General features: G+C 35.3%; 1 protein-coding gene across 1 annotated transcript in view; it reads left to right on the top strand.

The window, feature by feature from the left end:
• Window positions 1-24435, top strand: part of SOS2 (SOS Ras/Rho guanine nucleotide exchange factor 2) — a 41016-nt gene that overhangs the window by 7808 nt on the left and 8773 nt on the right. The window contains exons 4-18 of the mRNA XM_087728772.1: window positions 1133-1297; window positions 1570-1773; window positions 2796-2939; window positions 4371-4481; window positions 10980-11078; window positions 12253-12380; window positions 12618-13273; window positions 13369-13450; window positions 17093-17215; window positions 17432-17535; window positions 18845-19061; window positions 20156-20275; window positions 20752-20914; window positions 22743-22860; window positions 23927-24099. Of these exons, the coding sequence (XP_087584898.1) occupies window positions 1133-1297; window positions 1570-1773; window positions 2796-2939; window positions 4371-4481; window positions 10980-11078; window positions 12253-12380; window positions 12618-13273; window positions 13369-13450; window positions 17093-17215; window positions 17432-17535; window positions 18845-19061; window positions 20156-20275; window positions 20752-20914; window positions 22743-22860; window positions 23927-24099 (2607 nt within the window). The remainder of the gene's footprint in view (window positions 1-1132; window positions 1298-1569; window positions 1774-2795; window positions 2940-4370; window positions 4482-10979; window positions 11079-12252; window positions 12381-12617; window positions 13274-13368; window positions 13451-17092; window positions 17216-17431; window positions 17536-18844; window positions 19062-20155; window positions 20276-20751; window positions 20915-22742; window positions 22861-23926; window positions 24100-24435) is intronic.

The following is a 24435-nucleotide window of genomic DNA, read 5'->3' on the forward strand; positions in this document are numbered from 1 at the left end:
CCCCTCCTTTAAAAAAAAATTAACAAAAAAGTGTACATATATAGTCATTGTGCTTTTAATACCCCCCTCCCCTGTGGCCTAATTTTGGCCGAGATGTAGACCTGGTTACAATTCCCACCTATTCTCATCATTAGCTTTTTATAACTATACAGCCTTACATACCCCCAATTTGTGATTCCGTCTTTAAATCTCAGTAGTTTCCCATTGTAGGTGTATTTCATGTTCCCTCTCCATTTTTCCATATCTTGGATTAGATTACCCTTAATTGTCTATAAATGGTAATCCTCGCTGTTCAATGTTCATTGCAATTCCCTTAATCTATTATATAGAATAACAAGCGATAAACATCTCACTTTATTCATCATCTTAAAAGTTCTATATATGTCCATGTTTCATATATTTTAACCCATGCAATAGAAGTTGTCCTTCTATTGTCATATTCAGTCAATTCACAACTCAGTTTAATTATCATGTATAAAAGTGAATCACAAACCTCTGCTTTACAACCTCCCCGTATCAGTTTTATATTTATACATATTCCATATATTTTAACCTTTGTTTAATTATCTTTCCATTATGTTCAACCAATTAGCAACTCCATTTATTGTCATATTTAGGAATAAAACGCTTATCTTAGCTTTATATTTTCCCAAATAACAGTTTCTAGTTGTCTGATTTTTCCCTAGTAAGTCTTTTGTCCCACTTCTCTGTTCCTGTCTTCTCCCTTTTCTTTGTTTTGACACATCCACTCTCTTCAATTTTCCCCAGGCCATCATGAAAATGATATTTTATATTTCTCTTTGTTGGGGCATAATCTCCTACTCCAATTTTTCTTATGCCACTAACCACTATCACACAAGTTCATTTGAGGTGTCATCAAATGAACTTGTGTGATGTCTGAATATTTCCTCTCAAAAAAGATTATGAGTTTCACAATAGTTTGCCAGAATCTTTCTTAAAACTGCCAAGGATTTGGGTGGTTTTGAGGAGGGAATCAGAGACATTTTTTTCATTATCTCATTTTGTGTTGCCTTGTATGTAAGTATTCTTGTGGTACCCAGCTGTCTGACTTTGCTCAGATAAAAGCATAATAAATAGGATTTTATACATCTTCTTTTGTGTTAATTTTCAGGAGGTTCTTGGTTATAAAATAGATTATCACATGTCTCTTTATATTGTGGCTGTCCTGGAATACATCTCTGCTGACATCTTAAAATTGGCTGGCAATTATGTTTTCAACATACGACATTTTGAGATTTCCCAACAGGACATTAAAGTATCCATGTGTGCTGATAAGGTGAGATTCTATGGAAATCCCAAATTTATGTAAATATTTCATCTTAATTATATAGTTGTTGGGTATTCTTGCTATTTCATCTTGCCATAAATAGTACTTTTGTTATAGAGCAGCTTTACATGTCAATAACATGTACTCAAAGATATTATGACACTTCTCTCAAAAAATTGTAGTATTAATTCATTAGTCAATAAAATATTGAATTCAATAGTTTTTCAAAAAGGTCATAACTTCATATTTGCCCATGTGTAAAATATCTCTTCTCTATTTAGGTATTAATGGATATGTTTGATCAAGATGACATTGGTTTGATTTCCTTATGTGAGGAAGAGCCTTCTTCTTCTGGTGAACTTAATTACTATGATCTTGTCAGGACTGAAATTGCAGATGAAAGACAGTATCTGCGGGAGCTAAATTTGATCATAAAAGTATTTCGAGAAGCTTTTCTATCTAACAAAAAGCTGTTTATGCCCAATGTAAGTCATTCCTTTGCCAAATTGGCCCTTTGTTGTGATACAATGTGTGCTTTGAAATAAATTTAATTATGGTAAAAACTCCCCCCTCTTGAAATCTTATTTTAATGAGCAACAGGTAACTAAAAATTTGCTTTATTGCATGTTAGTTTTCTAGTTTCTCTTTTTTTTTAAGTGTTATTTTTCAAAAATGCAAACAAATTCTTTCTTCAGGGAATCAAAATGAATTACCTTATTCTGATGTAGCAATTAAAATAAATCATAAACACATTCAAATTTCAGTTGACATCTTGCCATATACTGTTACAACTGCAATCTTTTAAAGGTATTTTGAGACTTGGTAGCATAACACATGGAGAAGTTCAGCTCTGTGAATGCTTCCCATTCAAAAGAGCAGGACTTCTTATGTAAAATACCACTTTTTTCCATAAATGTCTGTTTAAAAACACTAGCTGAGGCAAGCATTTTATAACAGATCAGAAGTTTGTACAGATAAAGAGACTATATAAAATAATTCATCAAGTCTAAAATTCTTTAGATTTGACTTACCAACATTCAAATACCAGTACTTCAATAGCAATAGCAATATAGCAATAGCAGTAGACTTATATACCGCTTCATAGGGCTTTCAGCCCTCTCTAAGCGGTTTACAGAGAGTCAGCATATTGCCCCCAACAATCTGGGTCCTCATTTTACCCACCTCGGAAGGATGGAAGGCTGAGTCAACCCTGAGCCGGTGAGAATTGAACCGCTGAACTGCTGATCTAGCAGTAGCCTGCAGTGCTGCATTTAACCACTGCGCCACCTTGGCTCTTCAACGCCCAGAATTCTCCAGCCAATTCTGGGAGTTGAAGTTCAGACATCTTAATGTTGCTAAAATTGAGAAACACTGGTCTAAAACGATACAAAATCTTCCTTAATCTTTTGGTCTAATTTAACTATTGTATAAATTTTAATCAAATGGCTGAATATTTAAAACAAATGTTAAAAACATACAAATTCAGAGTGGATTTTCTTTTCCTCAGGATATTGACATGATATTCAGCAACATCACAGATATCCATGAATTGACAATGAAGCTCTTGGGATTAATTGAGGACACAGTTGAAATGACTGATGAAAGTAGTCCTCATCCCCTGGTTGGCAGTTGTTTTGAAGATCTAGCAGAAGTGAGTTAGCAGTGCTGTTCCATTTATTATTCAGTGGGGCATGACTAATTCAGATTTTTTTGGGGGGGTTAAGAATGAATTTATTCTGCTATGGAGGATTACTCTGTTTCCCTCTCTACCTGCAAATATATATTTAGCCTATTAAAGTGCAGGCATATAATGTATTTATTATAAAACTTTTTTTATAACTGGGAATACAGACTTGAAGAATATACATGGTGGGCAAACCTAAAAAATCTTTTTCTTTGAAATCCTACTTATTCATTATGAGTTCCTCCAGTGTTTGTCTGAATTTAAAAATACAAAGTTAATGATACAATATCTTAAATGGGAAAAGAACTAATTCAGATATCATGTTTTCTCAGCTAATTAGCAATTAAAGAATGTCAAAATTATGGTTTAATAATTGGTAAATTACTAGTGGTTTCTTTTGTCAAACATGATGACAAAATATTATTGCAGAAAGCAATGATGAAATGGTTTGTCCTCTTTCTGAAGTACTGGTTTGTTGCAGAATATATCATACAGTATGTGGTCATAGCTTCCTTTTCTGTAATTTATTAGAAGATACTAATAGTTTGCCTTTCTATTTCAAAAGCCTTAGGAGATTTAATCATTTTCTTAAAACTATAATATGTGGAGCAGTTCTTTGGAAAACTTGTTGATATCACCTAATATATTTTCAGGCTTAATTAAATACGATCAATTAAACATAAATATTATCTTTAAGAACAACCAGATCTTGATAAAATTGGGTGTAATTCAGTTTTGGAATACTATTAAAACATGGCTTGTTTATAGAAATGCTCTTCATTGCCCTTCTTTCTTCCCTTTAACGCATAAATTCATTTCTCCATTTCCCAGTTTTCAGTAACTGGAATTTTCTGATATTGGCTTGCTCTAAAAACAATGTGATGAATTTTCCAATTGTGATTTGTCAATTCACACTTACGGTAGCTAATGGAAAAACAGGAACTAAATAGGACTATGTAATTGTTGTATATCAAGTACATCACTTGCATAGTCATTTTGATTTCTAAACTATAGCATGTTGTTAAGATGAACTGAAATGTATGCTGGGTGTTTGAAATTATCACTGGATTCATTTTCAGATGAAAGATTTCTAGTTATTTGTGTTCTATATATTATACTTACAGTTGTATAGTGTTTAAATGTGTTTGGATAAAGTTATCCTTGCTATATATTGGTCCAATTGGATGATGTTTAGGTGATTTAGATGCCCTTCTCTTTTTTAAAAAAAATATTTATTGAAAAATTAGTGACAATTAATTTGAATTGCACTTCATTATCCAAGTTGGATAGATGATATTCCATTAAATATGTAAAAGTAGAACTATTAAAACATCTCTTATGTAATTAGTAATTTCTCTAAATCACATATTTTACAATGCTTATATTCTTTTTTTCTAGGAACAAGCCTTTGACCCATATGAAACCTTATCACAGGAAATCCTTTCACCACAATATCAAGAACATTTTAATAATGTAATGGCTAAACCTGCTGTGGCCTTACACTTCCAGGTATATATACAGAACAAATGTGAAAGTTCTAACATAAAAATAAAACAGAAAAAATCTCTATCTCATATGTTAGCAATCTTGATAAAATAATTTAAATTATAGAATCTGGATATTGTTAAATTCCAACCCTTATCATTTCCTACTTGTATTGCTAGGATTGTGAATTTGCAACATTGGGAGGTCAAAACTGTAGATGGACAGAAGCATTCTTTTTTGAGAGTATGGCTTTCTCCTTATAACAGTGCTATGCATACCATTCTTGTTCAGAGTTGTCCTGATGAACACTGGCATTTGCTATTAGAAGAGAAGTCTTTAGTTCCTTAGATAATACCTGGGTTCTTTGAGACGTTATGTAGTATTAAATACTTTGTTCAGTGTGATCTTGTTCAATCACTCTTAGGAAGGGTAAAAATTGCATTAAATTGCCCCCATACGTATACAGTCTGCCTGACAGCAGACTTTGTAAATAGACTTAGTAAATAATTTTATAATCTTTTCCTGCCTTGCGAACAACTGTTTTTCAGATGTACTCAGAAACCTCCTTTGTTCAAGCCTTGACACGCTTTCACATACCTGCTTTGTAAAGATCTGATTTGATAGTGAATTCCCAGAATTCTATTCTTCAAGGCAGGACCGCCCACACTTACATCTGATGATTATTCTATTGATTGAAACATCTGATTCTAATTTCCCCTTCAAATGAACTCATAATCCTAGAGGTTCATATACCCTGCACATGCATATATGTAACTTTGGATCATTTTCCTCAATAAATAATAAACAGGTATAATATTTTTGACTCATTAATTTAATGAGTCTTAGAATCTTTGTTCTAGGAGAAAGCTAGCATGGAGAATATATGTTTTAAGGAATATTTATGCAGAAATATTGAACATTCAAAAGGATTAACAAACTTTTAAGCACCATCATTTACACAACCATAATAAAAAAAATTAGCCATATAACTTCCCACCTCTTGTTTTCTGGATTTCAGCTCTTTTGTCTAATGAAAACTTATAAGAATTTTTGAAAGCTGGCAATTAATAATCTAATAAAGATATTTTTTCCTTCCTTCAGTTGAAGATTGCCTAGAGCAATAGCACTTAGACTTATATACCGCTTCACAGTGCTTTTACAGCCCTCTCTAAGTGGTTTACTGAGTCAGCATATTGCCCCCAACAACCTGGGTCGTCATTTTATCGGAAGGATGGAAGGCTGAGTCAACCTTGAGCCCATGGGATTTGGACTACCACCTGCTGGCAATCAGCAGTCAGCAGAAGTAGCCTGCAGTACTGCACTCTAACCATTGTGCCACCATGGCTCCTATACTGCCATATAGTTGCTTTGACTATGGTTATAGATTTTCTCCTAGGCGCTGCTTGGAGTGTCCAAGCATGGGTTAACCTCAGCTTGCTTCCCAAGGACTGAGTTCAAATCTTTGTGTAGCCACGCCTCCTGTTCCCCACAGAGGCTCAGTTTTAAAAACTCAGTCGCCCTAAAAGGATGCAGTTGGGGAGTTCCAGTCCTTGAACAGCAAATTAGACTCTCCAAACAGTTAGTGTAGCCTTTTTTCTTATTTTTGTGTTTAGCATATAGTGTTAGGATTCTTTAAAAATCACTGGAGGAAAGTTCACTCCTAATTGAAGTGCGGAACAAGTGCTTGGAGCGCGGCTGCCTTCCGCGACCACCATGGTTGAGGCACCACCGGGAGGCTCGTCAGCGGCTGCTGGTGAGCTCTGGGGGAAAGTAGGCAGGTAGGGATCCCTCTGAGTTCGCTGTTGGTTGTCTAAATTTAGAACGGAGGGTCTACTGAGCTCTCTGAACTGCCAGCAGCTCCCTGGTGCGCTCCGTAGCTTGTGGTGGCCATTTTGGACAGAAAAAAAGCAGCGCCCTTTATTCTCAAGCCGTTTGCTTTGCCTGGTTTCCACAGCAGATCGCTGCTGGGAGGGCTTCTTAATTTGGGATCTCGCTCTGGGTCTCCAGGCAGGTCTCCCCCTCCCCAGGAAGACTATTGAGAGCGACTGCAAGGATTTGGCTATCTCGGGCCATTCCTTGCTTTATCACTGCGCAGATCTGCAGTGCCTTGGGACTTCCATTTTTGGCGCCAAAATATTGCTGACTGTTACTGATCCCAGCAAGGCCCCGTTTTTCTCAGAACTTGGATTGAATTAAAGGGGCATACTTCCAGAACTATTGCATTACTGGGATTATCACATCTAAAGCTCTGACTGAGAAAGAAGTGTGCCATGGCCAACAGGAACGTGTCTGAAGCCAGGGATCAAGCTGAATCTCCTGCTAACAAACGCAGCAGGCCCAACCCTGCTGCTAAGAGGGACAGTACAGGCTGTCCTGCAAAAGGGAAACAGCCCCAAGCCAAGAAAGTCTCAAAAGCTGCAGAAAAGTTGGCTGAAAGGAGACAAAAGGCGCTGGAGAGATAGTTTCAAAAGGCAGTTAGGGCCCAGGCACAAACTCTGCAAGCCAGGAAACCATCCCCACCACCAGTTTCTACAGACATTCCCTTGGTGGAGACTCCATGGGAGGGCTCTCCATCTCTGGGGAACAGGAGGCGTGGCTACACAAAGATTTAAACTCAGTCCTTGGGCAGCAAGCTGAAGTTAACCCATGCTTGGACACTCCCGCAGCGGTTAGAGAACAACCATTGAGGTAAGCCAACGGTCAATATCTATGATTTATAAAGTTCATGGTCTTCAATGAGCTATATTTTTTCTCAAATGTGGTATTGTCTGACAAGCAAACATTTGCCGTCCATAACTTACCATGATTCTTTATTTAAGATCACAATGTTTGAATTGGTCTTTAGAGTTTAATTATATATCTGTCACTGAATTAAGTTCTTTCCTCAGAATCTCTAGAGCAGCAGTCCCCAAGCTTTTTTTTTAATAAAAAAAATTTTTTTTTTTATAGACAACACATACCCACAACAATGAAAAAACAAACAAAACAAAAAACAAAACAGAAAAAAACCCATCATCACATATAGCATGTCGTTTGGTTACAAGTGTTTTAGCATTTATCATTCTTATACATTTATTATTTCATTTACTAGGTTATAATATACAGTTTGGGTTGCTTTATTTACCATCCCTTCCTCCTGTTATAACACCACCTTATTTTCCCTTTCTTTTCTCCCTTCCTCCCTTCTCTACTTTCTTCCTTCCTGCTCTCCCTTCCCTTCCTATACCTTTCTCCTACTACTGCTCTTCTTCATCCCCTTCCTACCCTCTCTCCTCCTCTTTCTCTCCTTTCCATCCTCCTCTCCTTACCTCTTTCTTTTCACCCTCTCTCCCTTCTCTACTTCCTTCCTTCCTCCTTTCCTTCCCCTTCCTTCTTCCCTTACCTTTGCTCCTACTCTTCATCTTTCCCTTCCTACCCTCTCTCCTTCCTTTTCTCTCCCTTCCATCTTCCTTTCCTTTCCCTTTCCTTTCTCCCTCCCTTCTCTATTTTCCTCCTTCCTCCTCTCCTTCCCCTTCCTTCTTCCCGTGCCTTTCTCCTACTCCTACTCTTCCTCTTCCCCTTTCTACCCTCTCTCCTCCTCTTTCTCTCCTTTCCATCCTCCTCTCCTTACCTCTTTCTTTTTCCCCCCATCTTCCTTTCATTCTCTCCTCCTTTCTCCCTTTCTTTTTCTACTATTATTGGTGTGTCTGTTTTAAATCTCAGTTTATGTTTCCTTGGGATGGTACTTCCGCCAACCCAAATATAATTTAGTATCATTTCTTATTTCCTTATCTTTGCTAATCTATCCTAATTATATTTCCCCCCACAGACACACTTTGTATCTCTCTATTGTATATATACTTATATATTTGGTTAAAAACAACACAAAAAAACACAACATACATATGTTATAAAAAAGTATATCAGCTGGTTACAAAAAGTTTTTGTGCATCTCTTCCATTAATTCATATTAATTTGAATGTATTAACTCAAATATTTACTATATTAACATCATCATACCTCCACTTTTAGTTGACCAGTTATTTAAACATCCTTCATCTTTAACTATACCAAAAATTCAATCCATAACCACATGCTGGCATTTCATTTACTTATTTATAAAATCCTCCATTAACATTAAGTCCTCATATCCTGTTTTAGCTAAACATCCATAATATTTAATACCAAAGATTTCTAATTTCTAATCCTCCATGTGTATAATTTATTATCATTCTCCTTTCTTTATTTAGTTATATCCTATATCATAGCATTTTCCCCCTATTAGTTAAGATTTAACTGTATATAGTTTTATTTTATTTTTTTATAATAATTATTGTAATTAATAATCTTTATATATAGTCCAAAGATATTTCTAACCTTCCCTTCTCATATCCAATTATTACTTATCATAGCAACTCAACATTGTATACATTACTATCATTATCAATTGTTATTCAACTATACCTATTGCAAATGAATTTAACTAGGTTTAGCTAGTTTTGAATTATACTCTTCCATCTATCAGCCTGTATCTCTCCAATAACAGAACAGTCTTATATCTGCTGCCATTCGTGGGTCCAGTTCTCCAAACATCTTTATGAGCAAGTCCATACGAAGAAATCTTTGCACCTTTTTGTTTGTAGTGCCTCTCATATAATGTTGCCGCCCTCTTTTTATTTCCTTTATCAGCTTGTCTTTAATTCTCAGTAGTGGTATCAAATGTTTTGCAGATGGTATTTCATAAACGATGAATTCTTTAATGCTTCTCACTCCTCCTGTGCCCTGTCTTTTGAAGTAAATTTTCTGCGTGTTTGCCTCTTCTTCAAACATTCCATTCTTTCCTCCCTCAGGAGTAAACCAGTGGCCCCAAATATCAACAAATTCAGAATCTTTATCTCCGACATCCTTATTTTGTATTTGAAGAACATTCTCAGTTTTTTCCTCGTACTTTGTTGCCAAAAACACCAAATAATCCAATTTTCTCTGAATTCTATCTTGTGTGTCAGACAGCTTCTGTAGTGCTGAAGAAATCACTTGAATAGACACTCGAATAGACCCCATGTTTATACGCAGTTAGTATTTTTTCTTGAGAGCTCTGAAGTATTTGCAAGTAAAAGCAGACTGAAAGCTGTACAATCTTATCAGATCTCAAGCCAATACTGCCAAGCAATAAAAGTGTCAAGATGTAAACAGCCAAATTATAGTGAATTGGTTTACAGCCCGTTTGCGGAAGATCAGAGGAGATGTTGGAGTAATCTATCCATTATCCGTGTGAATAACATTTAAAACCACCGTCCAAAACCATTAAAAGGATCAAAATCGCCGCCAGGTTCTTCTGTTCTTTAATTTAAATTAGTTTGAATTTTTAGGGGGTCCATTTCTAAATAATAAAATATTCTTACCAGCTGGAAACACTTTCTCTTTCTTTAGGGCTGCCTGCAGTTTCAATTAGCCTTGTGGCTAATCTGGAAGTCACTGGCAAAGGAGGTTTTTCCAGGGTCCCCAGAGACTTTGCGAACGTCTCTGGGACCACTGGGTCTCCCCCTAACTTTCACTGTCTCTTCGGGACAGCTTGGGTCCAAAAAGGAACCGTCCTGATGCTTCAGAATAGAAGGAGATTCAGGGAGAGCCTGAAAGTCCGTCTTCTCACTGCTAAGCCCCGCCTTCTTCCCCAGCAGTCCCCAAGCTTTGTGGCACTCACACAAGAGAGAATGGAAACCCTTTGGGATGCCCCTTGTACAAGTGGAGCTGCGTGTAAGCACTGGCCCACCTCTTGTGTGGCCCGATGGAAGGTCTGAAGCAGTGTGAGATTGCTCCTCCCAAAGCCTTTCATCCATTAGCAAAAGAAGAGAAGAGAAAAGCCTTGGGGGGGGGCATGGTCTCATGCTCCTTTAGACTCATTGAGCCTGCCCCACACTTAAAATGTGTATTTGGTGTCCTTTGCAGGCAGCCTTGGCGAGTCAGCAAAGCTGAGCAGGACATGTTCATCCCACTCAGCCTCTGCTCTCACCACTCTCCTTTTGGAGCATTGGGAGTAGGCAGCTTGGCAGTCCAACTGGGGTGAGAGAGGGGAAGAGGCAACAGGCTGGTGCACACACACACATATGTAGCTCCACTTTTGGGTACCATGCACAAGTGGAGCTGCTCATGAACACCAGCTTGCCTCTTGCAAGACCCATTTCAAATAGGCCCTGGTCTGGTAATGGGCCATGGCCTGGGGGTTGGTGACCCCTGCTCTAGAAAGACTGTAGAGATGACAAAATGTGGGTAATTGTGGTTTGAAAGGTTTACTTTGTTGAAATGTTCATAAAACCTTCCTCCCACCCTACTAGATGCAATAAATTGTAAAGGCTTTTAATGTTAGAATAGTCTATAGAGAGGATGTTTATCTTTCTGTCTGTCTGTCTGTTCATCCATCCATCTTTCACAAAACATGTATGTCATCCTCATAGCTTCTAGACAGCTCACATTATAATTTTGAATGTCTTCTGTCTCTTCTTCCTATGACAATCATTGAAACCAGACTTTCTTTTTTTCCTTCAGTCAATTGCTGATGGCTTTAAAGAAGCAGTACAATATGTGCTACCACGTCTCATGTTAGTGCCTGTTTATCACTGTCTGCACTATTTTGAATTGCTACAGGTGAGATACACTGTTTAAAATAAATTACAAGTAAATTCTATATACAAATTGAATGTGCACATATACTAAATCTGGATTAAATAAAAATGTTGCATCTGTTTCATACACCAAATTTGGTCATTTAAACATGTAAACTACTTTTGTTGTTTTTAATAATTTTTCATTTTAGCTTGACTAGTGTTTGTACTGGAGTTTAAAAAACAAAATGTGGATTTACTGTATCTGACAGCAAGTTATAGATACATTAAAAAGACAATTATGTTTTATTAGCATGAGTTAATAATATACCTAGCTGATAGATGAGCCTTTCCCAGCTTAGTGCTTTCCAAATCTATTGTTCTGTAGATTCTGTTAGTTAAAGACTGATACCTCTTGTAAGCACCAGATTCAAGTCAGATCTAAGAGAACTATGAACAAGGCCTTGATAATTAGAGTGTTAAATTTAGCATTACTCAGAACTATTTGTTTTCATTAAAAGTGTGCAAAATGTTTTGTTCTGAAATGCTTGGAGCATGAAACTTCATGACATTTCCATATTTCAAGATTTCTGAAATAGTTTCAAGGTTAAAATCTTTCTAAAATGTTTATATCAGCTTTTTTACATCCTTAATTTTTCATTATTGTAGCTACCTTAAAATCTTATTTCCCTTTCAGTATTATAATTGAAAATGAACTTGTAATGTGTGCAGAAGAAAGTATCCAACATTTGACATTCAAAGAATGCTCTTTATCTCTGCTACTCAAAATTTAAATATAGAATTAGAAAAACACATTAAATATCTTTTGTCAGATGTCCTGCTCTAATATCCAATCATGGTGCTTTTAAATTTATGTTTATCATGAAAACATAACCAAAAATGACTTGCAACTCTATTTGGTAATATATTCTGACTGCTAATTTCAATTATGCTTTTAGAATTTTTTGTAAGAAGTTGTTAAGTATCAACAGGATGAATTATTTGTATGTGCAACTGCCTGAAATACACATAAGACTTTTAAGTTTGGACTAATCATTTTTGTTCACTTGAATTGCTAAAATAATTGTTTTGATCAGTGTGCACGGAAATGTATTCTTAGGTTGTATACAATTTGTATTTTGGTTACTCAGATATTTCTATAAATTCTTCTCTCCTAAATTAACTCCCCATAAAATTGAAATATTTGTTCTTTTCAGCAACTTCAAGAATGCAGTGAAGATGAAGAAGACTGTGAATGTTTAAAACAAGCCATCACAGCTCTCCTGAATCTCCAATGTAGTATGGAACGCATTTATAACAAACATTCACCTAGACGTCGACCTGGGTAAGAAAATTAGTCATGGCATTATTCTAGTCTTTGGGAACATTAGCAAATATATTGACCTTTGAAGAGAAAGGCAGATAATGTCACAGGAATTAATGCTGTGAGTCAGCACCCTGACACTTTCTTTTCCTTCTGTTAAGGCCTTTTTACATATTTTGTTTTAAAAGTAAGCATATCTGCTTTGCACAGACTACAGCTGGTAACTGCCAAGTTTAATCTGATAAACTATGCTTTTAGGGAGCCTGTGTCTTGGTTCTACAACCGCCAAATAAGAAGCAAGCATCTGGCCATTAAAAAAATGAATGAGATCCAGAAAAACATTGATGGTTGGGAAGGCAAAGATATTGGTCAGTGCTGTAATGAATTTATAATGGAAGGCACTCTGGCAAGAGTAGGAGCCAAGCATGAACGACATGTATTTCTCTTTGATGGTTTAATGATCAGCTGCAAAGCCAACCACGGACAGTCCCGACTTCCAGGTTATAGCAACGCAGAATACCGACTCAAAGAAAAGATTATTATGAGGAAAGTCCATATAGTTGATAAAGATGACACTTGTGAATACAAAAATGCTTTTGAACTGGTGTCTAAGGATGAGAACAGCTTTATCTTTGCTGCCAAGTCTGCTGAAGAGAAGAACAACTGGATGGCAGCCCTGATTTCCCTCCAGTATCGTAGCACCCTTGACCGAATGTTGGATGCCGTACTATTGCAAGAAGAGAATGAGCAGCCCCTGCGACTCCCCAGTCCAAGTATCTATCGTTTTGCAGTGGAAGACTCTGAGGAGAACATAGTTTTTGAGGACAATCTTCAGAGCAGGAATGGGATTCCGATCATCAAAGGTGGAACTGTGGTGAAACTCATTGAAAGACTAACTTATCACATGTATGCAGGTATCTGGATTTCCAATATAATGTTTTCACATTATTGACTTATGGGAATTATGACTTATGAATTACTTAATTTGGAATTGTGCTTGCCTTTCTAGATCCTAATTTTGTACGTACTTTCCTTACCACATATCGCTCCTTTTGTAAGCCGCAAGAGCTGCTAAGTTTGTTGATAGAAAGGTAAATAAAAATCTTCCCAATTCCTTTGTAATGAATTTTTATCTCATAGTAACAGTAATAAAATCACCATATTGGTAAGCTATTTTAATAATTTAAATGTTAGCACATTTATTTTTGAGCAATCTATTTTAATGGCATTTCCTATCTCCTCTTTTCAGAATACATACTTAATTATATAAAGCTTTTAGAAAGGTTTATGTGGTTTGGCAATATAAAACTAAAACAGTTTGGATTCAGTTAAAAAGAGATCATGAGAAAGTTTGCTGGACAAAGATTTCTTTCCTTGTAAAAGAAATAATAAAGCATTGCATTAATGCTTGGATAATTGGTGGTATATTACTACTAATTATTTATGTCCTGGTGGAACAACTGGAGCAAATATTACACGCAACACATAGTATAAGTTGTAAAAATGTGACAACAGTTTTCATAGTGTTTTGCCCAAGCAGAAAACAAGTTTGGAATTTGATACTAGGATGAAAGGATGAAAATGGATTTTCAGAAACCTTACAAATTCAGAATTACAGTATTGTATTACAATCCATGGGAAAGATAAAGGTACAAATATTGACCTGTACTCTAAATTTTGACTTTCTCAGAATCCTTTAGATCATTTGTTTGGTTTCCTGACTATGAGGAAAAGACTAGAAAAACAGGTCAAAAGAAACTGAAATAATCTGGATTTTAGTAATTGTTATGTTTTATGAAAAAACTATGAGAGAAATGATTGAATTGCCAACATTCAAGTTCAGTCCAATGGCAAAGAAATTACTCTTCTGTAATTGGCAGCTACATTCTATTTGTATATTACATGGATGATTAGGCTTCCATTACAATAGAAAAATCAGTAGTGACCAAATGGCATGTCCACTATGAGTCTTACAGCTGAATCATATTGCTGATTACAAAGTGGGACCCAAATCAAAATTACTAAAGATAATTTGAATTATTTAAAAGAGATAGAAATACTTTATTTGATACTTGATACTGGTACAGAAATATTAAAATGAATTGGATTAATGAATACATAGATCCTCAACAATATAAAAATGCAATATTTAAAAAGAATTAAGATCAAACTTTTCTAGCGCATTCTGAATTTTTAAGCCTGATGACTAAGATCTTTTTTATATATAAGAATTTTTTATTTTTGAATAAACACAGACAAACAAAACAGAAAAAAACATCACAAAACTTATCTTCCATTACAAATTGTAGAAAGTGTGTCAATTGGTTACAAAAAGCTTTCGTGCATCCCTTCCACAGTCATCACCTACAATTCATATCCAGTTATATATTTTAAATCAAATATATTTATATATATTACTATCATCATACCACAACCTTCATTTGATTATAATTGTTTTATAAGTCCTTTTATATAAAATATTCCCAAATTTAAAGAAAAACCACATAATGGCATTCCGTTAACTGTTTCCATTATCATCTGGTAACATTACATCTTTATGACATGTTCTAAATAAAAAATTGATTATATTTAATAACAAAGTTTCTAGACCTCCTTTCTTAATCACTGTTTACAATTTATATCCAATTTCCTTTTATCAAACCAGTACATACATACATACATACATACATACATACATACATACAAAATCATACATTATTTTTAACTAAATTTGTCTTAATTTTTTATTATAAGCGTTAATACATAACAGAATTTCTAAACTTCCTTTCGTAATCACCATTTGCAATTTATATCAAATTTCCTCTTATCAAACCAATACATATCTATACATTGTTATCATTATCAATTATTTATCTAACTATATCCATTATCACTTCATTTTTTACATAATGTTCTAAATTTAACTAAATGTGACTAATTTTTTATTATAAGCTTTCATATATCAACCTGTGTCTTTCCAGTAATAGTACAGTCTTATGTCTTTTGCCATTTGTGGGCTTAGTCTTCTGGTTGTTTCCTTAATAAGATTTGTATGGACGTCTCTTCGCAACTTGTTGTTCGTTGCATATCTTATATAATCTTGAAACCCTCCATCTGCTTCTTTAATCAGCTTATATTTGGTTATCAATAGTGTTTCTAACAAAATTTCTCTCTTTAGATCCATCAATTCTTCTCTTTTTTTCTTCTTCTATACCTAGAAATCTGGGGTAGAACTCCTGTCCATCTATCTCCCCTTTCCATATTCCATGCTTTCCATTTCCAACCACGCTCAGTTCACTGTTGGTATCAACAATTATCTTGCCTTTTTGTTCATTTTTCCCTTCAGTTTCTGGGATTCTAACCTCCACTTTTTACATTTGATGAACATCTTCAATTTTTCCATCAAATTTTACTGTTTTACAATCTATGTTTTCCAATCTCTTCTCAATTTTCTCTGTTACTTCTAATAATTTTTGAATTTCAAACATAATATTTTGCAATGTTAAGGTTTCTTTTTGATGTTGTGCCATTCTTCCAATTGGTAAACACTGCCATTCTAGCATTCAAAACTTTTTATTAGATTTGACGTAAGTTCATTTATAATCTTTCAAAACAAGTCTTTGTTTTCACTTCTCTCCAGCTGCCAATGAAGCTCCCAAAGAGCACCTGTATAAACAACCCATGCTCTTCTCCTTATCACTCTCTCTAAACAAGCTGAAGAACCTTGAAGTGCAAAGTCAAAATGATCAAAGCAAAAAAAGAAAGGGCAATGTTTCCAGGACTCAAGCCTCCAGCCTCCAAGTGGCAGTGTTACTTCCTTTCCCTCTGATATTACAACCCTCTTTGTATTCCTTTTATATCTCCTTTATATTCCAGGCTTAAAAGAAACAAAATTCTTAAGTGAAGCAAAATAGAAAAAAAAAAACCCATCCAAACCAGTATTATAAAAATAAAGAAAAATATTTTAATCCATAGCTAAAAAAGAAGTAGAAGAAGAAAAACTAATCCGTTCACTTTAAAAAATAGGAAATATTTGCAAAGATTTCATCCATAAAAGAAAATTTAAAAAAAAGATAATACTGTCCAATATAGCTTAATTTTGCTGCTTATTTTCTTCTTTTTTCAAATTTAATTTAGCTTTAATTTTTTTGGAGGGGGCAGTGTCTTTTATAACAATAAGACTTCCTCACCAGATGGACAGACTTTCTCTTTCCGCTTTCCTCCTGTTCCGGAGCTGTCCCAACTTCAGCAGCTTTTGGGTGCGCTTCTGTTGCCGGCAAGAAGAGATTCTCTTGGATCAATCAGGGACTTTGCGATGTCCCTGAGATCAGCAAGACGTACTCTTCCCTGTCACTGTCTCTTCGGGACGGTTTAGGTCCAAAAGGACTGTCGAGTGGCAAAAGTATTGACTGCGATCTCAGAGCTCTGAGATTGCACGCTGTGTCATTACAACGTCAGCTCCTGTCTCTCCATGACTAAGATCTTGATATCAGATGCTGGATGCCAGGGAGTTATAGTTCTACTAGCTGTATTTTACATATCTGTTTAGTTATATTGATTAGAATACTATAAACCACTGATAGTCTTATTGAATAAATATAACAAAAATAAATGAAGACATTCTTCTTCTTATCCCTTGTTCCAGTTATCATCAAGAATGTGTTCCAAATCTTTCTCTTTCTTTGTATTCTGGATCTGCTGTGACTATGTTTCATCTTCTTTGTCTTTATTAGATTTGAAATCCCTGAACCTGAGCCAACTGAAGCCGATAGGCTGGCAATAGAGAAAGGAGAACAACCAATCGGTGCAGACCTTAAACGATTTCGCAAGGAATATGTCCAGCCAATTCAACTCAGGTTTGAGCTTTTATCTCCTTATAACAATTCAAACAAAAGTATGATTTGTTATCATAGTAAGCCCTGCCCCTCTTTTTTTCAATTGAGGAAACTGTTTCAGATGTCATCTCACTTAAGTATATCTGTTTTACCATCAGTTGGCAAATCTCAGCTTCTGTTTGTGAACATTAAAAATAGTTTTTAAAAAATCTCTTTTCTCCCTTTTTTCCCCTTAAGGGTATTGAATGTGTTTCGGCACTGGGTAGAACATCATTTTTATGACTTTGAGAGAGACCAAGAGTTACTCGATAGACTGGAGACATTTATTTCCACTGTAAGAGGTATACAATTTTAGTTGATAGTTTCTTTAAATGTGAGCACGGCATTATTTCACGGTTATTTCCTAAGTCTTTAGGAAATAAGTAGCTTTTTACAAATCCTGAGTTTTCTTTTGATTTGCACTAATTCATGAATCAGAAGACAATGGTAGTTCCAGTTATTATGAGACAATGTTGTTATATCAATTTCCTTTTTCTGTTTACAAAAAAGGCATTACATAACTTTTCTGAATGCTTCTGCTTTTGTGTTTTGCTTCTTCCATTAAAATTAGAGTCTGAATAACATTTCTTATCCTAATTGAATGCATTTTTAGGAAACCTGTGTTCATTATTATATGAAGTGAGCAGAGCGTGCTTAAATATAGGCTTTATATAAAATAAGGCGTAGGATATTCCTTTCAATAGCCTACATCTGGCAGTATGCTGTGATTTTTAGCGCCAATTTAAGTTCAGTGGTAGTGATTTCCTCTGATGTGTTTGGGTATTAGCCTGCATATCTCATTGGTCACTATAATGCTAAATTAGAAAACAGCCTTGAAGGTTTTCCTTACTTTTGCAATTTAAATGCTATTGGCCTGATTGTAAAAATCATATGTATTCTGCTACAGCATATTAAAACTAATTTTCATTACTTAAAAATGGAAAGAACCTAATAATTTATCTCCAATGTCTCCTTGTACACTGCATTTTCAGTGCAGAATACATTTTAAGAAGTGCATACCATGTATTTGCTAAGCAATTTATTATCTCAGATTTGATTTATAAAATATTTTTACCAAATTTGATATTAATTATTAATACAGGTAGTCCTCGACTTAATTAAAACCAAAATTTATGTTGCTAAGCAAGACATTTGTTAAGTGAAATTTGTCCCATTTTACTACCTTTCTTACCACAGTTGTGAATCATTGCAGTTGTTAAATTAAGTTGTTAAATTAGTAAAACAGTTGTTAAGTGAATCTTGGGTCCCCATTGATTTTGCTTGTCAGAAGATAACAAAAGGTGATCATGTGACCCCAGAACACTGCAAGCATTATAAATATGAATCAGTTGCCAAGCATCTGAATTTTGTTCACGTGACCATGGGAATGCTGCAATGGCCGCAAGTGTGAAAAATTGCCATGTTAATTTTTTCAGGGCCATTGTACATGTGAACAATCTCTAAATGAACTGTTGTAAGTCGAGGACCACGTGTAATGGAAGTTTGTTTTGTTTCACACTGCTGCATGAAATAGCAATAAATTTGTGCTTTGTATCTCTGATATCGAAATCCTTTATACAATCTACCAGCAATGTCTGATGTGTTTTCCAGGCAAATCCATGAAGAAGTGGGTGGAATCCATTGCAAAGATTATCCGGAGGAAAAAACAAGCTCATGCAAATGGCATAAGCCATAATATAACATTTGAAAGCCCTCCCCCTCCAATTGAGTGGCATCTCAGCCGTCAGTTTGAGACATTTGACCTCATGACATTGCATCCCATAGAGATTGCTCGGCAGCTAACTCTCCTGGAATCTGATCTCTACAGGTAGACCACTCCTTTGTTAGGTTGACAACTCCTTCCATTACATAAGTCAAATAGCAAAATGTTCCTTTGTTAATCAAATTCAATATGCAAAGTCAATTTGAAAAGTACAGTATAGAGCAATATCATGATTGCAGTACCAATGCTGTCTGGTTTGATATTTATAGTACTATAAGTACTCCTTCATAAGCTAATGTAACATACTGTAACATACTGATTGAAGTATGTTAGCAATAAGTAGTAACAGAATAAAGCAGAGTTTTTGGTACTAGAGCATAGATTTTGTGTCTGCAAGTTTTTTTATTAATAATTTCTGTTAAATGATTTTAGATAGAAGCTTTGAAAAGGAATTCTGTCTGAAGTCTTAGTTCTGTCCATTGGAGTACCTCATAAAGGGTGTCCTGAGTACAGCTCCCATTATCCCTTTCGTTGACTCATGTTATTGGGCTGATGGGAGTTTCAGGCCACCACATTTTAAGAATAAGATTGGAGAACGCTAAATCTGATAATCTGGACCAAAGAGAGCAGTGTTTTGATTCATCTTAAGACTGTTTATATGTGAAATCGATATAGTAGGTCACTAATTCAGAAGTTGTATCTTTAATTCCTTAAAAGTAATGTGAAGAAAGTTATTAAAGTAACTTTCAGAAGTAAGACTATTTTGTACTGAGACAATGTACTTAACATGCTTTAATTCACCTAAAGTACAATACAGTGCTAAATATATTTATAACTGAGCATTTGAACAATATATTGCTATTTCTAGAAGAAAGTAAAAATAATTTATGTTCAAGCTGTGGATCCAACTCATGTTTCCCTTTTCTTCTTTGAGTGATGTAAAAGTTAAACAAATAGGGTAGCTACATTTACTATCATTAAAAAAATGACTCCTTGGAATGACAGTTGTATGCCATCATATTGCTTAGCAAGTAAAGAAGGAAGGGCCCATAGTATCTACACAGATTCTGACGCTGTAATTTCACTAAATGAAATGCCTGCAGCACCTTCTGAATTTTCTGTATATTATATTTTTCCAACTATGCACATCTGCACCTTCCTACACACAGTTCTTTTGTTTTGTTTTTTTTCTGTATCAGGGCTGTCCAGCCTTCAGAACTTGTTGGGAGTGTGTGGACAAAAGAAGATAAAGAAATTAATTCCCCAAACCTGCTGAAAATGATTCGGCACACAACAAATCTTACACTTTGGTTTGAAAAGTGAGTAAAGTCACTTATATCAAGATATGCAAGATTTGTATCAGCTCAAGAGCCAGAATTTGCACAGAATGGTGTGACATAGAGGAGGAACCATGTTTATCAGGGTTAAAAGGGAATGCCCATTAAATTCACCAACTGTAAACATGAAAAAAAAGGAGGGAGCAATGTTGTTGTATCGCACTGCATTGGAATCTTAAGGCCACACAATAGTCATCAATTGACTGTATTTTCTTGTGCCTGGTGTAGCTGCTAATAAGGATGGGACAGATTTGTAGTGGAAAGTTTGAAGAAAGCGAAACAAAAAGAAAATCTTTCAGAAATATGTACTTAATAAATGAATATATGATGGTATTATTCATTCAGGACGTCTGAATTAATGTTGGGGGAGGGGCAAAATGAGAATATGACAATAGTTTTAAAATAGCATCCAACAAGCCTCTGTACTGTTTCTTCTTCTTCTCCTTTTTCTAAATTAGGTGTATAGTAGAAATGGAAAACTTTGAAGAGCGAGTGGCTGTGCTAAGCAGGATTATAGAAATTTTGCAGGTTTTCCAGGACTTAAATAATTTCAATGGAGTTCTTGAAATAGTCAGTGCAATGAATTCTGTCTCGGTGTACAGACTAGACCACACCTTTGAAGTAAGTCTTGGTGATTGACTAATAATCAAAGTGTGACCGATAATTTTAAACTACAGTTTTATACTAATGGCAGCTGCAGTTCGGTACAAATGTGAATAACATGGTGAGAATTATTTCCCAAACTAAGTGTTTCTGATAATCTGTGTGTGTACACTTAATTTAGAATTTGCAGAATGGATATCAAAGAAGGAGAAGACCAAGAAAGACACCAGGTCTTTAATAAAGCTTAGAAAAGATTATTAAGAAATAGCCCATAAATATTTATAATGTCAGCAGGTTATGATCTCAGTCAGCCAGATGAACCCTAACCACAGGGAAGGTTAATTTCTCACAAGGAAGCTGGGGAAAAGGGCCAAATCTTAAAATCCTTCTTCCCCATCTCCCACGGTCCCCCATCCTTTGGAATCCTCACCTTGGTTCTGGGATAATTAGAAAGGAAAAAAAATCAATGTCTATGATTACGCTCATTGGAAAGGAAGAGATTACAAGAGAGTAAGCAAGCACACAGTGAGTAATATACTTTGAAAGTATGTGTATTGTTAAAACATTTTTAGATTGTGCAGAAATGGATAGACTGACACTAAAAATAAAAGAAAAAGAAGTGTTTTCGAACATGGGACTTGTTTTATATATGGTTGGATAGCAGAGATAGAAATTAGGAATGGAAAAAGTATTATAGTATAAAAATAAATTGATCCAGACAATACACTGTTCATTAAGCACTTATGTATCTAATGTGAAAATATATAAATAAATTGTTTTGATTTTGTTTGTTTTTTAAGTATGTATTGGTGCCAGCAGGCTTGACATGCTCCTGGCCAGATCTCTTAAGGATACAAAAGGAAGCCTTTGGGATCAAACTGATAAGGATCATGCCCATTTCACATAGCAGTGCAAGCTGAGTCTGGATGCTAATTAGGGGCGAAATTCAGCAGGTTTTGACAGGTTCTGGAGAACCAGTAGCGGAAATTTTGAATAGTTTGGACAACTGGCAAATACTACCTCCGGCTGGTCCCAGAGTGGGGATGGAATGGGGATTTTGCAGCATCCTTCCCCTGTCACGCCCATCAAGTCACTCCCACAAAACCAGTAGTTTAAAAAAAATGAATTTCACCACTGGTGCTAATTAACTAATCAAGGTTGCAGAGCTGAGGTTACTTGCAAGCAAGTAGCATCTTTGCCTGCACACAAAGAAAAGTGGTTTAGGAAGAGATAGCTTATCCAAGCAATCTCTCCTATGCAGGGAAGGAAATTCCGGGAAGGAGGGAAAGGAATAAGAAAATAGGGGAGGGGGGGGAAACAAGCTATGTACAAGACACTGGGTAATGCTTTCTTTGTTTGTCAACTTTGCATCCTCCCTTTTGTATAGGACTTCAGCGCATATATCACGTCACGTCACATCACAATATAATATGATAAATAATGATGAGCTTTTTTGTGCGGATTAAATAAGGTTTCCAATATGTGATAATATAAAGTAAATCCTAGCACCTAGCTCAACGTTCATTGTTCCATTTTACTCTGTTTACCAATTATTGAATTATTTTGCATTATACTTTAAGAAAAAATGTACATTTTATTATTTTATTTTACTACAGCCGTTGATTTCTGTCCTTAAAACATGTATTTTAATAACAAAAAGAGAATATATAACAGCCAAGATGATTATGTGTAAGGCATAATTATGGACAGCAAAGGCAAGTAATACTGAGAAATGATATAGACTAGAGAGATGTTGTAAAGATTTCACAATTTCTGGTCAGCATTGACTATTACACAGATATATCCTACAATATCAATATGTGGGATTTTTTTTATCCAATATCAGGCACTGCAAGAAAGAAAAAAGAAAATTTTAGATGAAGCAGTAGAATTAAGTCAAGATCACTTTAAAAAATATCTTGCTAAACTCAAATCAATCAATCCACCATGTGTGCCTTTTTTTGGTAAGTTACAAAACAGAGACAAAAAAATGGCTGTATTTTATATTCCTGTTAATTCATAAATGATTAAGGAAATTATGACATTCTTTTGGGGTATTTTACAGTATCTTTTGAGAGCATGCTTTTCTGCTGAATATTTTTCTTTCCTTGATTAATTTTTGTATGAAAACCAAAATGTATTTAGATTTCAGATGATTGCTGAAATGCCTTCAGAGTATGGTTCCAAAGAAGTACCATGCTGACTAAATTTATTTTGTATAACATCAAATGCTATTTATTTTTTGCATATTTCAGCCCAATTTAGGGAAGAGGATCTAAAGACATAACATATTACTGGAAGGCATACTAGAAGTTAGCAAGCTTATTACTTAATGTTCCAAAGTAGTTTGGTGATGTGGCTTCTCTGATGTGTCACTGAGTTAATTTTGTCAGGAAATTGAGTCAGTCTTAAGTTATGGTTGATCCAACAGAAGGTAGTAGGTTTTTTTTTGTTTTTGTTTTTTCATTTGCTGCTATTCGGAGTTGGACAGCAAAACTTTCACTTCCTTCTCACCATTCAGAAATGTATCAAAAGTTATTTTACGCTTGGGAGAAGTAGGTAGGGTCTGCAGAGGAGAAGAGGAATCTTCGTGTCTTTTTCTAGTGAACAGACATGGGTACAACTGTATGTCTCACTGTAAAATGTGCTATAAATTGTGTTCATAACCTGTTTTACATTCTTACTTAATAGGGGTTGCATGTGACTTATGTGGAATATTGTCCCTTATTTATGATTGGTTTTGATAATTTATTACACAGTGCAACAACCCGTGGAAATAGTTTGAGTTATTACTGGATGCAGCAAATAAAATAAAAAATTTCCCCTAAAATGTCCATGTTGCATTCTCATAATATAAAATGTCAACTTCTTCTGCTAGATGTTCTAAAGCTCAAAAAGGTAGTGCAATACTTAATGTATAGTTAGAATTTAAGGCTAATTTTCTAAAGGAAGTGTCTCTGTTGTCATAAACAAAAAAGAGGGCATGGATGTGAAGAAGCTAATTGCATTTTGCCCTTTCTCTCTATTTAGGGATATACTTAACAAATATTCTAAAAACAGAAGAAGGGAATCCTGACTTCCTAAAAAGACAAGGGAAAGGACTGATCAACTTTAGTAAAAGGAGGAAGGTGGCTGAAATCACAGGAGAAATCCAACAGTATCAGAACCAACCTTACTGTTTACGTGTTGAATCAGACATCCGGGTAATTGGACAGCACTGCAGAGAGATTTCCCTCTGAATTTGATAAGACGACAAATTGTGTTTTGGTACTTTGCTGATAACTAAGCCAGGAGTGTAGTGCAGCTGCAAAAAAGACAAATGCTATCCTAGGGTGCATTAATGCAGACAAAAGTAGGCAGATCACCGAAAATTTTCCACACTGCTCTCCCACATTCTGAGCACCATGTTTCATAACAGACTGCCAACAACTAGGAGCGAATACAGAGGAGCGCTACCAGGAAACCCTTGTGAGGAACGGTTAAATTATCTGGATATGTTTAGCCCTCAGAAAATAAACTGTGCAGAGATATGATTGCCC

This window comes from Thamnophis sirtalis, unplaced genomic scaffold (assembly GCF_051295495.1).
Source record: "Thamnophis sirtalis isolate CommonGarterSnake01/CBP01778 unplaced genomic scaffold, rThaSir2_p1.2 scaffold_1, whole genome shotgun sequence".
Taxonomy (NCBI): Eukaryota; Metazoa; Chordata; class Lepidosauria; order Squamata; family Natricidae; genus Thamnophis; species Thamnophis sirtalis.